Here is a 17356-nt window from a genome sequence, read left to right as displayed (position 1 = left end):
GTAATTTTCTCAGCTTCCTTCAATTATAATTCCAGCAATTTCGGTCATTCACATTTTTCTATTATGAGTGCCTTCGAGGGGTCAATCTCAACTAAATCTAAATGACACAAAATTAGTATTCTGCAATTATTACAAATTTACACTTGTACCTTTAATACAAATACTGTACAGTTGACAATCCTTGCATGGACTTTATTTTGACAATTTCTGCAATGTTTCCCTCTAATATAACAGAAATGATTATTGCAATAATATTGTTAACAAACAAGCAACATATTTCAGTTATAAGCCTAATAATCATTGCAAAACATTTTTTAATTTTTAATAGTTATATTAATAAACATTTACAGAGAGAATTTTCTATATTATATGAAGTGCGTATACATCTATGATATTCAAAGAGAAAATTATGATATTCAGAAATAGTTCATTCCATTTTGCTTGTTTGTTCTATTGAGTTTTACGTCACACACTGACGCAGTATAGGTCATATGGCGACGTTCCAGCTTAACTGGTCAAGGAAGACCTCAGGTGCCCTTCCGAGCAGTAATTGTCATGCACAAATGGGCATCTGAGTAGAACCACCAATGTCCCCTAAGCTAGCTGGATTAAGCTTCCTCACATGAAAGAAACCAAAATCCCTATCAGGATTCGAAAGCAAAGTTGTTGAAGTAAAGGACAGAATGAAACCATCAGATCTCCATTAAAAGGTTGTAGAATTAATTCACAGGACAACAAAATCATAATCCATCTGACATTCAAGCATTATAAAAAGATAAACTCCATGTATTTGTTAAATGACATTATCCAACATTTATAAGGCAACAAATTAATCATCTGATATACAGCATAGAAATATCCATGTAACACTTTGTTTTTTTGTTTGGTTTAAATTTACTGACTGCACCAACACAGTTTAGGTCATATGGTGCCCAAAAAAGGAAAGATGATCTTATAGCTAAATCTTGGGTGTTACAAGCATTACAAGTGGTCAAAAACAACCTCATCTGCTGGAGCTAAGAGAAGCATAGAGTTAAATTAAATTAAATTAAATTCGAAACCCATTTAGTCACCTCCTACCATCACACAGGGTTGAATGGTGGCTGCAACTCTGATGCCTCAACCTGTAAAGGCAACCCCTCAGCCACAGTGTAATGTTACACTTTCATAAGGTTGTTATATCTATGATAAGTGAACCAATTAATGAAATTTATAAATCAAATGTAAAAATAAACATTTCGTGTCTGAAAAAATTGCTATCAAAATTAACCATCAGAGTAATTAACCCTACTCTGTAATGAAATGACCCTTATAAGATGATGAACTTTTATAAAAATGAAAAAGCACTTTTCCTTAAAACAGCAACTGCTGTAAATCACGTTTATGTCAAAGTTTCAACTCTTAATTCATCAATGTTTACTTCTAAGAATACTGACTTGGAAAATGACAATATGTCATAATTTATAACAATTTATGGCATGACTTGCTGAAATTATATTATAAATATACAGACATTGTCATCATCAAACAAAAAAATATCAACAAAAACCACAAAGCAAGACCACAATGATCTTTTACTCTGGTGAAAGAACATCTATGTTGCCTGTCTAACAAACTTAGTTCAAGCTAAATAATAATTTCGATCCTCCCGTAAGCTTAAGCGTAATCACTCCTAGATAGCTCCCTCATATGCAAAAAAAAGAACAACCTTAAAAGCTGACTTACATGTACATGCCTCAGAAATGCTATCATTTATATTTCTCAAATATACCTTTAATCACACTAAATATCTTAAGTGAACTTATTGATAAACCCAATGATGACATCATTTTTAGGGAAAAAAATTTAATTTTATCTGGACATAGCTGCCCCCCCCCTGAAAAATGGGGATGTTTCCACTCGTGGGAAAAAATACCTTTTTGCTTTCACCTTTAAAATATAAAATTTAGATCTAACTGACAAACATTTCTTATATATCCATAATAAAGAAAGTGAAAACTTTCATAATTCTCACTTTTTTTAAGAAATGCATAATGAATGACTGTTATAATTCAATTTCCAATCTCGGTTTTGGTTGAAGAAAGTAAATCTTGAGCTAAGTAATGTTAATCTCTGACTTGAATTTACATAGGAATATTAATTTTTATATGCAGAATTTGAGCATAAAATGGGTCCAATACGTCTTTCAAGTCTGTGACGGCATGGCTGAGTGGTTAACATGCCAGACAAGTAATCCATGAATTGCTGACCCCATGGATTCAAACCCAGTCAAAAGCAAGCCATTGTTAATCTTTGAGCAAGAAATTTTATGCTAGTATTTCTAATTAGTATTGGTTCAGATTTCAGAAATGGATTCAAGAATTTTTCTGTAAGCATAGAACTAATCCTCCGCAATTGCAGTAAAAGTATGAACTAATCTATGATTTTGTATAAAATAATCGTAAATTGAACAAATTGCATGCTACACCCCTGGTTGGAGTTATCTTTTTTTACACCTTGTTCTTCTTTGCTGGTAAAATTAATATTTTAACACAATACAATCAAACCTGTAAACAAAGGCCATCCAAGGTAGAGGCCGAACATTTCTTTTATAGACAAGTGGTCTTTATTTGGAGGTTACTTTATTCTATATAATCAATGACAGGTTGTCTCAGGGTGACCTATATACACATTGTGATCTTTATTCAAAGGTGGTCTTTAACAAAGGTTAGCCTGTACTTAGCACAGCTTATGATGTCCTTAAAGAAGATTCTGTAAAGCAACTTTCACAAAAATATTACAATTTACAGACACTGGTCAACAAGATTCCGATATTCTACATTTTTCAGTTAATGTCCACTTTCGTAAATGTACCTAAGGGGCACTGGCCAATTAATAAGCAGTAATTTCAATTAGAATCGCTATACTTGATACTGCAATATTATAAGAATTGAGTAAAAGTTTGAGAAAATATGATGCTAAGGGATGAAGGAAATAACGGTGACTTACCAAATTGTAAACAGCTAAAAGGAATGCTTCTACTCCGCCACATTTCTGAAAAAATATGTACAAAAAAATATATATGAAAATCTGTGAAAAGTAATCATATTGGTTTATTGTAATTGGACAAGAACGTGTTTAATTGACAGCAGTTAAAAGTCGATTCTGTCTGCATTTGTGTCCGTCCTGGCACAAAAAACTGACAGAATTTGTTCAGTAATATACAATATTTCAACTAATAATGCAAAGTAAACTGTAAAAGGTTAATTCTTCTGTCATAAGTGTGTCTGGTTATTTTTCAGTTTCCAATAAAAAAAGCACACAACCATCATAAATTTCGCAAGGTTGGCAATGTACTACTGTTTTTGCTTTTTTTCCCCTTATCATTCAAATTTCATATGTGACCACTGAAAACCATTTTGACCTGTTACTTCTAAAGTCTGATTTTAATTTCAACAAGTGAAAAATAACAAAATTTTAATGGAATTAACCTCCAATAAAAGCTTAGGCCTGAGCCAAAGATTACAGAAATGAACAATTGTCACTGTCGAGTACAAGATCTCAAAACATGGTAACTTCCATTTTCTCAAATCTTAACCCTTTTGCTTTTGGTGAATTGTCAAATTAATTAATTAATTAATTGCACACATATGAAGAAAAATATTTATTTATATAGCACCAATTTGTAAAATATTTTTATCAGTTTTCATGAAGGCGATAGATTAATGCAAGATTTTTTTGAAGCGTATAATATTTTGGGAATGATCCTAAAAATGGCGGCCATGGGAAGTTAATAATAATTGCTATGTAAAGCATCCATATACATTCTTAGACGTTTTTGATGAATGGAAACCTCTTTAATTAAACTATAACTGATCAATTAAAAAAAATAAAGCTGGGATTATGTCTATAATACAAAATTTGTAAGAGACAATAGCATAATCTGGGGCTGATCAAAGTGGTGGTTTTTTTTTGCATAATTATTGTACTTATAGGTGAAGATCGATCACAGGGGACTCTCATTTGTATTTATATGAATTCCCAGCATGAATGATGAGTTACCTCTAATATAAACTATAAATAACTAAAGTTACTTTATTCTGTTGCACACAAAAGGAAAACTGACGTCATTTTCTGTCATTTTTAGAATCAAAAGATTTATTTTCATTCATAGCTACCGGTATAAATATTATTACAAATGTATTTAATAATAAATATAAAATATTTAGATACGCTATATAAATAAGGAAACATTATTAAAGACCAAAGAAGGTTATCTCTTTCACACCTAAGAGACAATAGGGACAAGAGAAAATCTTGACAATCATTCATTCATTCATTTTTTCATTCACAGGGCTCACGCTGTCGGTCGCCATAGTCGCCATTTGCGATTATTTTATAAGATTGGCGATTATTTTTGCATTTTGGCTACAAAATCTGGCGATTATTTTTTACTTCCAACAGTGTTTATATAAGGTGTAAAAATCGATAATGAATGCAGTAGACCCAATTAACACCAGCGGGGTGCATTTAATTGAGTGTCAACTTTTTACCGGTCACGTGGTGCTAACTATATTGCCCGAGGTGATAAAATACATGCGAGATGTATAATTGTATAAGTACTTTAAAGATATTGTCCAGCATTTATAATAGCCATCAAATATCCGTCAATTAGCCACAAAAATCGTTTTAAAATTGATAAACTGGATATTGACTTACCCAAAATTTACCGTGATTTGCAGTAATTGCAAATTTTGATATTTTTTTTTGTTTTAAGCTACTTAACTAAATCGCCAGTGGAAAACAATGGTTAAATATTTAAAAAGTATAAACTTCCAAACAACTATTTGCACAACAACCAAAATTGTGAATATTTCTTCAGAAAACAGGAAAAATCCGATTGTCACATATTTTCGCGACACCGATAATTTTGATATTTATTTAAAGGTGAAATAAGCTATGTTCTGTTTAAAAATCTTTACTACTATGGCAGAAAATTTGTATAACATTGGTGATGATGATATTTTTCAGTAAATTACGCAGAAAAAAGGCTGCATTCTGTAAATGAGTTTGCAAACTTGTGTTATTTCTATAGCTAATATCAGAATATGACATAGATGTGAAATGTTGAAATTGACAGTGGTTATGATAAGCTGACAAAATTTGATTAGAACAAACAAAAAAAGTTGTCTGATAACAGCATTATGTAAAGTTATAATGAATCTTTAATATTATTGTTGTACAGTAATTATACGAATTATAATGTTTTTATTCTGTTCTATAATAACAATTAAAGTTGTGGTTCTATTTTAAAAAAGGTAGTTATCAATATACACAAATGTGTCAGTTTATTTGAGAATCCTTATAAAACTGAAAAAGTTTTATATGTAATGTTTATTTAATCAACTGCTTATGTTGTTAATCGCTAAATGGTGAATAGTCCGCTAAACTTTTGGCTATTATTTTTTTAAGTTGAAAATATTGGCTATTATTTCATTTGAGCCAGTGTGAGCCCTGATTCATTCATTCAAATATTGATATATAAATTATATTCATACTCAATACTAAAGAAAAATAAAAGATGAAGATCAGCTTCAAACATTCAAATCATTTTTTCTTTTTATAATTTTTGTTTTCCATTCTAAACTTTTATAATTTTCATTTATATGAACTTTCAATATCAGAAAGACAGACAATAAAATTACTATAAGTGAAGATATTATTTATGATGTTGATATACAACTTTCAAAAACAAGAGGGCCATCAGATGGTTTGACTACATGGCTCGCCTGATGTATCAGTTCTAGAAAAAGTCGCATTATTCTTCAATGCTTAAGTCAGAAATTAGGTCACATACGGAATTTTCTTGATTTTTCCAAAGTTGCATTATCTTTAAAATATTTGTACCTATCTGCTAGGAGATGCTACATGCTATATAATCTAAAGTCTTGGCATTGCAGTTTCACACTTTTCTTTTTGGTTGGCTTTTACATGTATAGCACTAATACAGTAAAAGTCATTCTACATGTTCTAATGGTGACTTAAATTTACTGCTCTACTTAAAAAAAATAACCCTGCAAACACTGTCTAAAAGCAAGAAATAAAAGGACTCAAAAAATAATTCGAAAACTCATAGAAATACAAGAAGAAAATCCTGAACGTTATGTACAAGAAAATATCAAAAGTAAAACAATGTTCGTCTCTTTCGGGAATTGCCTTTTTCCGCTTAGTTGTGAAATAGAGAAGAGTCAGAATCAAACGCTGTAGAAAAACAGATAGTCTTGGTATAATCCCATAAATTGTTTCCTGTACGTAAATTGAGCGGCTATGTCTAATTAAAAACGGTAATTAGGTAATCATCTAGCCGGGGAGAAAAGAAGTTTGCGGCAGTTCAATACTATCTGCCAACACTAACATATCAATCTTGTCGTGGCGGAGAACAGTAAAAGCGGGGAAAAAACCCCGACCAAATGTTTCAACGATTAAGTTTTACTCTTTCTCTCTTGCTACCTTCTTCATTCTAGTGCTTTGGAAATAATGTACATTGTCAAAGTAACAGATTTTGTACGTTACTTAGAAAGATCTGATTCAGAAAGACCATGTGAAGTAGATAATACCGCACTAAAGATGGTAATTTGTTAGTAAACTTTAAGACTGTTTTTTCCGTTTTATGAAAAATTCATTTCAATTAAAGAACTGTACAAAAAGTATCATTTTACAAATTATTACCAGTACTGAGCACTGGTACTGGTTCAAGTAACTTGTTCATACATTTTACAGTATTTATGTCAAAACTTACTTAAACTATGGTGTTCACACTTCACCAAAGATATTTCTGTCTCAAAAATTTAACTTACACTTACAAGTTTCATTAATGCTATTTTTGTCTCAAAAATTACTTATACACTAGTGTTTACACTTCACTTACAAAAAATTACTTCTGTATCTAAAATTACTAATATTACTATGGTACTTATGGTTCACACTTCACCAATGATATTTTTGTCTAAATAATAATATGCCCAATGTAACAAATGGTACAAAAAGACTGCCAATAATTCATACATATTCCCTATTCTTACCAATTACTAAAACGGTATAATGATCCTGAGTCGTCAGCAGGATACACGGTTTTAATTGGTATTGCATTATATGAGGAAAGGTATTGTTTACATATTAACATCTGACGGCAAAAAAATTATTTTTCCACACACTACAATATATTTTTTATAGATCTTGCTAAAGGCGTATTATCTATATCTTAAATCGAACCGATATCCATTTTTCTTGTGTTGTAGTAAAATAATGCATGAATATCATTCAAATGCTTTTTTAATCATTTCACCGAGCATCAGAATTTTAAACTGTGTATTAATTAATCTGAACAACACACTCAAAATTTATAATCTACAGCATATTTCCTAATTAAAAACAAGACATTGAAGGGAGCTACTTCTCCAAGTCTTTTCAAACAATGGCAATCATGTCAATATTGTTCTTACAATGTCTAGCATTTAATTTGACACATAATTATACACTCGTTGAATTTATAATCTACATCAATGTTCTAAGATATGTCATTATCAAGTTCTACAGACCATCATGTCAGAAAACTCAGAACTTCATGTTTATAACCTTCAACGTCTTCAAGTAAAATACAGTTACTTCAAAAAGTAAACATAAATAGTCTGATTTATTTAAGAAAATTGGCATTCTTAACATTTTTTATGTCAGTCAAAAGCTATACTTAGCTTATGTTTTGTGAAATGTTATATTTACATACTGACAATAAATAAATTTTTATTTGATTTGATTTTTTTTACTATTTCCGGTGCAAGGTTTTGGTGTCGTTAGAATAACATGTGTGTAAATATAGATATTTTAGTTTTATTTAAGGAGCGCTTCACAAGCCTGAATTACAGTGCTAGTGTCATGCTCATTGATACTAGTAAAAGCCGGAGGCTTTATGAAAATAAGAGTCTGATTTATTAAAGAAAATGGGCATTCTCAACATATTTGTTTTGTCAAAATAAAGACAGTCAATAATACGAAACTAAAAATTTTACATTTTAAAGCCAAATCAGACACTAATATATATATATTTTATCTAAATCAAGAATCAATTGTTTTTTCCCAGAGTTCATCGCTATTTTTCATCCAACCAATTGCATTTTATCAAATAGCCATAGCATTGGTAAATAAGTGGTACTTACCACTAAATCAGACCTTAAATAAATCTTAACTCATGATGTCACGAGAATCGTTAATGTCATACAACATGGCATGGCTATATCATGTGAGATTGGTGGACACCAAACTTTTTTCCCCTTGAAATATTTCTGTCATCATATCCCTAAACAACATGCCAAGTAATTTGAAGAAAATCTATTGAACAATTTAAATTCCACCTATAATTGTCTATATGAAAACTTCCGAAAATCTCCTTACTCAACTGTTATCAGGCTTCAACAGATTCTACCAATGGTAACAGTGCAGACCAAAGATCAGTTGGTACTTCAATGCCATCTGATATAATGGTCTGCACTGTTGGCTATTCAAGTCAGAATATTAAGTTTTCCCTTAAGATAATGAATGGTTTCATCCATGCAGACAAGTGATAGATGGGCAAGTCCATTTAAGATATTTAGCAGGATTAGGGTTAAAAGAGATCTTGTGAATTCAATAACACAAAAAAAGAACAACCGATCTTGAAAAAAACTTCTTAAGTTAAAAAGTCGTATAACTCGATCCAAAAATATAAATAACAGAATTATGTCCCTACAGTTTTAACAGATATTCTAAATAAAATCAATAATAAAACAAGAAACATGGCAATGCCACGAAACCAGGTTTTCAAAAATGTTGTTCTGATTCTATACTATAGTATGAATTTTGGAATGAAGATTGCTATGAATATTCAAAAGATTATAACATGACATGAAGGAAAAGATAATATTCATGAGAATACATGATAATGAGTAGGATGTAAATTTCGGCTAACAATACTGTCTGCAAGGAGTATACTTAATAATGAGACAACAATTTTGAGTTAAATGAAAGCAAGTTTGAGAGGGTTCTATAGATGTTTTAGTACAATCATTGAGACATCAACTGCTGAAACATCATATAGAAATATACGCTTGCTCTAAAATTCTTCAAAAAGTTCAAATTTTTTAAAATTTTCAAGTTACAAAGTAGACATGAAATAATATATCATATCTTTTTTAAATTACCTCCAAAGATGATATGACCTTTGACTGCCAAATCAAGTTAAAATCATGTAAACAGGATTTTCAATGTTAATGTCACTGTGACCTTGACCTTGGAGCCAGCCATGCGGAACATGCGTTCTGCACGTCATCTTGATGTGGTAAACATTTGTCTGAAGTTTCATCAAAATTCTTCAAAGGGTTGAAGAGTTACAGAGCGGACAGGATTTTCAATGTTAATGTCACTGTGACCTTGACCTTGGAGCCAGCCATGCGGAACATGCGTTCTGCACGTCATCTTGATGTGGTAAACATTTGTCTGAAGTTTCATCAAAATTCTTCAAAGGGTTGAAGAGTTACAGAGCGGACACAATTTCGTTTGACGCCCGCCCGCCCATCCGCCCGCCATACCCCAATCTAATAACCAGGATTTTCAAAATTGAAAACCTGGTTAAAAAAAACAACAAACCCACAGCCTCAATTAATTAATATTAATAGAATATTCATTAATTGGTAAGTAAACACATTGGAAAGTCATGTGAATTTTTCCAATCGCAAAAAAAACGTGGTCTCTAATAATGTAGATCAAAACACGGTGATAAACTATCAGGACTTACTCTCGGGGATTGGAACCTATCAGTTCAAAAAGATGAGCTTAGCTGTTGTAGTGATGGAAAGCTGTGTCCATATCAGTTATCTTGGGCAAATTAATAGCTCGGAAATAATTTTCAATATAAAACTGATTGTTTTCTAGATAACTATTAACGATCACACAGGTACAGTAACAAATCCTGTTAACTCCTTACTCTTTGAACTGGAAATGACTAGCCTTTGCCATCTGAATAGTGAGCTAATGGCCGTAACAACCTCAGCTGCAGAGTCTGGTCAGATTCTTTATAATAATCATGGCTGACAAACTTTAGATTTTCATCCCGTTCTCCCCAATGTGAATCATGGACAGTTCCAAAATATGCACACTGAGCAAGTCCATTTAAGAAATGCGGCAGGTAAAGTGTTAAATCATGACAACTTTCATATAGCATAAACAGTAACTGTTGTTACCATAGATACAAAAATAAAGATCTTGATGATTATACTACTTGCAATTTGTTCATGTGTGAATTATAGATTTTATAATCAACTGACTATTTTTTTCTTTATGAAATAAAACTAATGAGAAATGATGTTAAATCAATAAAAAAATAAATGACAATCATTTACCTTGGACACAGTACAATAAAGTTAAACAAGTTACTTTACGTCTTAACATAATCAAAATTGGACAAAAGTGCTCCCTAACAAATTTAGGGCTTATGGTTGATTCTTGAAAGAATAACCTTAAAGTGCTCCCTAACAAAAGGGCTTATGGTTGATTCTTGAAAGAATAACCATCTTAAACATCATGAATTGTGACGATACAAACATGCAGTATAATAAAGTTTTATTTACACGGCTCAGCAGCTGTCAATTTATAAAGAAATCTCACTTTTGTCTCTAAAAAAAAGAAGTCAACAGAAATATAAATTTGTTATAAAAATTCCTGACAGGTCATATGGCCTTAAATAAACTTGCATTAACATTGCAATATAACCCTTGCCTTATATTTACAAGCAACCATTTATATTGGGCCATAATAACCTGTCAACAATCTTTATAACTTTTAAATATTATAAAATTCAAAAAGAGTACTTGTTACATGGTTTATGATTAAGATTAATGAAAATGATATACTGCAGTGACATTATCTGAAGCATTGGAACATTAAGCCCGATAATCACACTGATTAATCTTGCATAGTCTTATAAAAGAAATATTATATTCAATTATCTAAAAAAAAATGAAAAAGGAAATTTTTTTTTGTTAAGAAATGTCGGCAACGACTATGCAACTATTGTTATTATGTCATTATTTTGTTTTCCTTTGCTACCGAACGTAAAAAAGATTAATAAATTTTGCAACAAATTCATTAAATTTGCTTCTTATGCAAAAAAAGCCCACATGGATTGCAGACCTTGCAAAATCGTAAAATGAATTTGTACTTCCTGCAAGTTTTAATTATTGTCACTTTGATTGAAACAGTTCTGTCCTTAAAGTTTAATGTTATCCATATGAATTTCCTGTTGGATCTTCTTAATTAACCAAAAACATTAGTAATACCTAGATTTTCCATGCAGCACTAAAATTTAAGGTTTTAAAGCTCACTGCATGCCTCCAGATGAGCCAAAACATTTCAAGAAAATCACACTTAAGGAAAATGTACATGTATTGATATTTTAAGAAAAGTAAAGAGATTTAAGTAATAATTAACAAGCTATAAGTGATTAATAACAAATTTTGCAGTGTTTGGTTTATACAGAATTTATTTTAGTTTGATTGTGTAGGAAGCTTTAAGCTAGCTTATAGGCATACTTTGGAATCCGTTCCTGGAACCAACCAATACTGAGCAATGAGTGTAAAGTTTCTTGCTCAAGGAAACAACGGCTTGCCCCTGAGGGGGTTTGAACCCATGCTGCTAGCGATCATTAGATAACTAAGTCTGAAGCGTTAACCACTCGGCCAATAATATTGCCGCCACAGTGTTTATATCTGCCTGACTTTTAATGCAGTAAGGGCTATTTTTGCTTATTTTAACCTCTTTCTGGTTATTCACATTAGGATTGTAAGTGCTGTTTGCTATGTATATACTATTTTCTTTGTTCATGTCACAATAACTGACTTTAAAACACATTTTATGAAATTTTCATGAAAGATTAGCATGAATCTGGACGAATGCTGCTTTAAGACTGTTTTTTTCTTCATTTAACTTATAATCTAACAAGATTTTTATTAGATTTCTGTGAGTACTCAAGTACTTGGGCAATCTCCAGTGATACTTCAAAGATTTTCTTAGGACCTTTCAAGTGAATAACCATAATCTTCCTTTCATTTCTGTCAAATCCATCAAACCGAATTAATGGCACTGTCTGCAAATCCACCCTTGTTTCTATTTTTGATACACAGAACTAACTAGAAACTGTAATTTTACTAAATGTGAAGAATATAATCTTAAAAGTTGATTTTGGTCTAATCAATTTATTAAATCTGATAATATTGAAAGCTTAATAAAATAAGCCTTCAAGTGTTCAGGTAACAAATAAAAGGCAAAACTTATAGCATTTTTAAGGAAGGCATGGCTCTGGAAAGGCAAAAGTCATGGTAGTTATGGTAATGAAAGGCAAAAGTCATAACAATTGTTTAAAGAAGGAATGTTTCAGGAAAGGCAAAAGTGAATAACATCATGGTATATTTAATGAATTTAGGCAAATTTTAGTCATAACATGTCTAAGGAAGGCATGGCTCTGGAAAGGCAAAAGTTAATTAATTCAGTGCAATCATGATAATAAAAGGCAAATTGTTGTAATATTAACATGTTTAAAGAAGGAGTGACTTTGGAAAGGCAAAAGTAAATCAAGTCATGGCAATTATTTAATGACGAGGCAAAACTCATAACATGTTTACAGAAGCCAGGTTTAACTCAGGAAATGCATATTAAGTTAATCTAGTCATAACATGTCTCCTGGAAAAGCAAAAGTCAAAGCATGTTCAATGAAAAGCAAAATCCTTGACTTTATACAACCACATTATGGTCTTGTGTTTTTTACAGAAGGCTGATTGTCATGACTTAACTTACTGACTGAGACCAGCAAAACATTTATTGTAGGCAGGTTTATTATATTGATAAATTATCACTATTTCTGTTTATGGAACTAATAATAATTATAAAACCATTACAAATTGTTAATATTACACCACTTTATCATCATATTTCACGGGTTTTGCTAAATTTGTAGCAATTAAAAGAAAAGTGATGGAATAGATTATTAGAAGCTATGAAGTTCACTGTACTCTTCACTCTTAAGGACAGCTCTAGCCTGATATTGATCTTTATTGGGGCAAGTGATGAGGGTGGGGGGTGGGGTTGGGGGTATATAATTAATAAGCTTAAGTTATAAAATAAAGCCTCATAGTATTGTGTGTAAAAAAACAACAACAAAAACAGGTGCTTCTTTGGTGCTTCATTAGGGCTGTCAAAATAATTATCTCATTTTCCCTCTCCAAATAGTTTAAATTTTCATCTTAGGTCTGAAAAATCCCCTTACACCAGTTTGAAAAAAAAATCATTTTATTAAAAGAGGGGCACATTAATTTTCTTTGTACTTGGAAATTATAATGGTGTTGCATCATAACTTAACAGTAAAATTATGGACAATTTACTTTCTTTCTAAATTTCCCCCAATTTTCCCCCTCTATGACATCAATATTCCCTTCAACATGGGCCCTGTCATTTTTCCCTTAAAGGTGAAAAAAGCACACTGGTGCCTGGTTAAATATAGAATTCAATCTTTTGCTTAATTTAAGCAATATTTATATAAATTAGGACTATCTTTGAATATCAACGATATTTAACATTATATTTTATATCTGATATCAATACTACCTATCATGTTCAAATATTTGCTATTTTTCCTCAAGAGAAGTCTGAGTGTTCTCTCCCCTTTTCTTGGCTAGCGTGAATGGCGAATGTAATTTTCAGAGGTCAGTTAGGAATAAAAAACAAGAAAACATACTTTCTTTTAGTGATCACTTATTTTGAACAAGCATGCATTTTGGACACCTTGATGTCAGTTTAAAAATTTCCACTGCAATTCTAGCTATTTAATTTGATATATCATCGATGTTTGGCTTTCGATATATCAATAAAAAATTTCCATCAACCACAGCCCTGGAAACAATATTATTTACAGTAGATTTAACAGAAATGAATAGCTCTCTGAATCTGTATTTCTTTTTGTAGTAGAGGGGAGTGAATATTTTCTTTTGCTTTTTTTTGATGGTGGAAGGGAGTGAATAATTATTTTCTACTGCTATCAAAAATTTATGACCAAATTATTTTACAGCAGAGCTTGACGTAAAAAAAAAGATATTATTAAATCAGAGCTTCTTGGGGAAAATTAAAACGAATAATAAAGACATGCAGCAAAAATCTTCCGTGTAATATAATATCATTTTAAAAGAATGATCGCAAAAAAAATGCGCAATTAATGAAAGACTGAAGACGATGGCGAGGCTTTTTTTCTTGTGGTTACAACAACAAAAAAATCCTCACTTCTGATTACTTACTAATTAAAATGGAAAGCGGCTTTGCTTCATTACAATATCACAATCTGCAAAGTCATGCAACCCAATCAATTTTCCACAAACCGTTTCCATGGCTACGGAACAACACAAGGCAGGTGCATGTTCACGATAAATCACCTTTCAGAGAGTTTATGGCCAGAGAGGGAGTATTGCCTGAACATTGCTTGAATTACAGACCATAAAGTCATTACAGTTTATACATTTTTATAGACTTGAAAGACCCGTTTTTCTCCCCATTACGTTCTTACCTTTTATCGGTGAGTAAAATAGGCTCAAGTAGATTTAAAGTACGAAATAACAACTTCAGGCACGCAATTATTAAAGCCAGCACGATGATTTATCTTTAAAATCACGACAATATTAATATGAAACTTAATATGACAAGAGAGAACTTGGTGTCATGGAATTGGCATTTTTTTTGCGAGCCTGACATTTTACAAGGTAATATTTAATGTCGGACTTAAGGTGACTTCGCATGACAACAAGTTCTCTCGTCACAGAACATGACGGAGGCTTAATTTTCACGTCTATTACCTGAAACAAAACACCTCGGAAAAGGGTGTTTGCCACTGTTCAACACATCTCCTAAAGCATTTATATGACAATAACTTGAAGATGATTATATTTTATTTATTTAATAAACCATTTTGCCTAGGTGATTATATTTTATGATGAAAAGCTCTATTAACTCTGATTAGTGTCATTTACCAAAGTCAGAAAAGTAATATCTATACTGTACTGTGGACATTACAGCAATGAAATTTATAAGTCTATGGCTGTTTAAATTTTTTTTATCTCTATTCACTAAATGAAATTTTATCTTACATACATACAATAGTGTGATATTAAAATCTTTTTACACCAATATTGTTTAATAAAGGTATAATCACACTTAAAATGCATTTTAAAGTCTCAAATTTTCAAATCACTGGCATTACCACTGATTTTACAGATTTACCCCTTATTGTGCTAACTTTATTATCATCTTGTATAACTAAAATTACTCAATTTTATTGGCAGCCATTATTTAATGGTACCACAGAGGTATACTGGCCTCTTTATACCGGGTTGATGGGTGAAGCCACGCAGAGAAAATTTCTTGTTGGGTCGAAAATTTCTCGTTCACTTAAATAAGTAGCAATTTCCAAAATAGGACTTGATAACTCCAGTGACATCTTTATCCCAAAGCACATGTTTAAACCATTGGTGAATAGATCCCCAACAGTTTTGAACCACATTTACAATAAGTCAAAAGAACCCAACGACGTAGTAATTACAGAATCTTCAAATTAGGTTAAAACTACCCAGGCTGTCACTTCAGAGATGAACAATTTTCTCACTTTAGGTTATTCTTGTCATTAAACAGATTTTAATACAACTGAACTGAAAGTCTCAATATCAAAACTGACAAATTTTCTCAGTCCATTCCAGTATGGTATCAGACAGACGCTTCCACACATTTCATTGTCAAATTTTAATGTACTTTTTATGCTTTTAATGATATTTGCATTGGTTGAAATTCAAAATACATGTACTAATGTCAAAGAGCATGAAGGTTTCAAAAGGTACCAAATATTTTTCCTAATTAAGCAATTCTATGATGCAAAATTTCCCAAATTGGATAAGGCACTTTTTCCCTAAATGGTCATAAAAAGGCTTGTAAATATGCTGGCGCCCATGTGAGTATTATTCTTCAAATAGTCGAGCTGAACAATGTCTTGCATAATACATGTAAATGTGATGTTGACCGAACTTTTATAAAAAAAAATTCATCGACATATTAAAGGCAATTACAATAAAATCACAGAGACATAATGAAACGTCTAACAGGAAATTTTCAAGCCTATAATATGTACTCTTTTAGACTAACATTAGCTTCTTGTGTTTCAGTAAATGAGCCGTTTTACGTCAGATTCTGGACTGAAAAATGAAACTTGAAAATCGAGCTTTGTAAACATAATTAAATATCAAAACTTCAAAAAGAACGATTCTTTTCATGTTATTTGATTTTCTTAAGAGACTGTGTACTGCTATGTTATAAAAAACTTCATAGATATAAAAATGAAAAAATAAAAATTAGACCCTATCTGAATATAGGCTTTTACATGGAGCTCAGAATGGGCAACCCTTAGGGGACTAGCATAAAAATACTTCTTAATTAATATACTATAAATATGATATAAGTCATATGCATGTATTTTGTTGCTGTTGTTTTTTTATACAGTAAAGGTCATATGGCTACATTCCGGCCTTACCAGGGGACAAAGATCTCAGGCACCCCTCCGTGCATTATTTGTACATGCATGTGATAATTATGTGTGACAATTATAAAAGTATCATGTTGAAAAATAATCAATACTGCAAAAATCAGTCATTAATCTCACTTAACATGTAAATCCTTACTTGAATCTTTTTACTTTTCTTAAATATTAGAACATTTTTTTAAGAAACAGTCTGAATATTCTTGAAATATTTTGGCTCATCTGAAAGCATGCAGCTTTAATACCTAAATCTATTATGGTCATTCAAATGTGGAAATTGGACAAGACCATTCTAGAAATTCAGCAAATAAAGGGTAAAAGACTATCAGTTAAAGAATAATTTAATATTCACCCTGTTATTCATGAACTGGAAGTGATTACCCTTTGCCAAAAGAATAGAACCAGGTACCGTGCTGCGAGTGAGTCTGACCAGGCTCTATACTGTTAGTAGCCTGTACGAAAAAGTCTGGGCAGAATGCAGACAGAATCTGTACAGACTTTATTTAGAAAACTCTGTACAGAGTCTGTACAGAAAAAAATCTGGTCAAATGAAACAAAGTTGAACCAGAATTCTATTAATAGATTTTAGCAATAAGGATAAAGAACGAAATCTGTACAGATTTTTTCTGAAATATTTAAATTAAGCCGATTATTTTCTGGGCAGAAAAAAATCTGGGCAGAAAAAAAAAATCTGGGCAGAAAAAAAATCTGGGCAGAAAAAAATCTGGG

General features: G+C 31.4%; 1 protein-coding gene across 1 annotated transcript in view; it reads right to left on the bottom strand.

Annotated features, from left to right (window-relative positions):
• LOC132751421 (hyccin-like) overlaps positions 1–17356 on the bottom strand; it is an 82287-nt gene that overhangs the window by 44792 nt on the left and 20139 nt on the right. The window contains exon 5 of the mRNA XM_060741571.1: positions 2989–3033. Coding sequence (XP_060597554.1) covers positions 2989–3033 — 45 coding nt within the window. The remainder of the gene's footprint in view (positions 1–2988; positions 3034–17356) is intronic.

This window comes from Ruditapes philippinarum, unplaced genomic scaffold (assembly GCF_026571515.1).
Source record: "Ruditapes philippinarum isolate M1 unplaced genomic scaffold, ASM2657151v2 ctg3426_1_1_1_1, whole genome shotgun sequence".
In the NCBI taxonomy this organism is placed as follows: Eukaryota; Metazoa; Mollusca; class Bivalvia; order Venerida; family Veneridae; genus Ruditapes; species Ruditapes philippinarum.
Note: the sequence above shows the minus strand (reverse complement) of the source record. Positions and strands in the feature narration are given on the sequence as shown.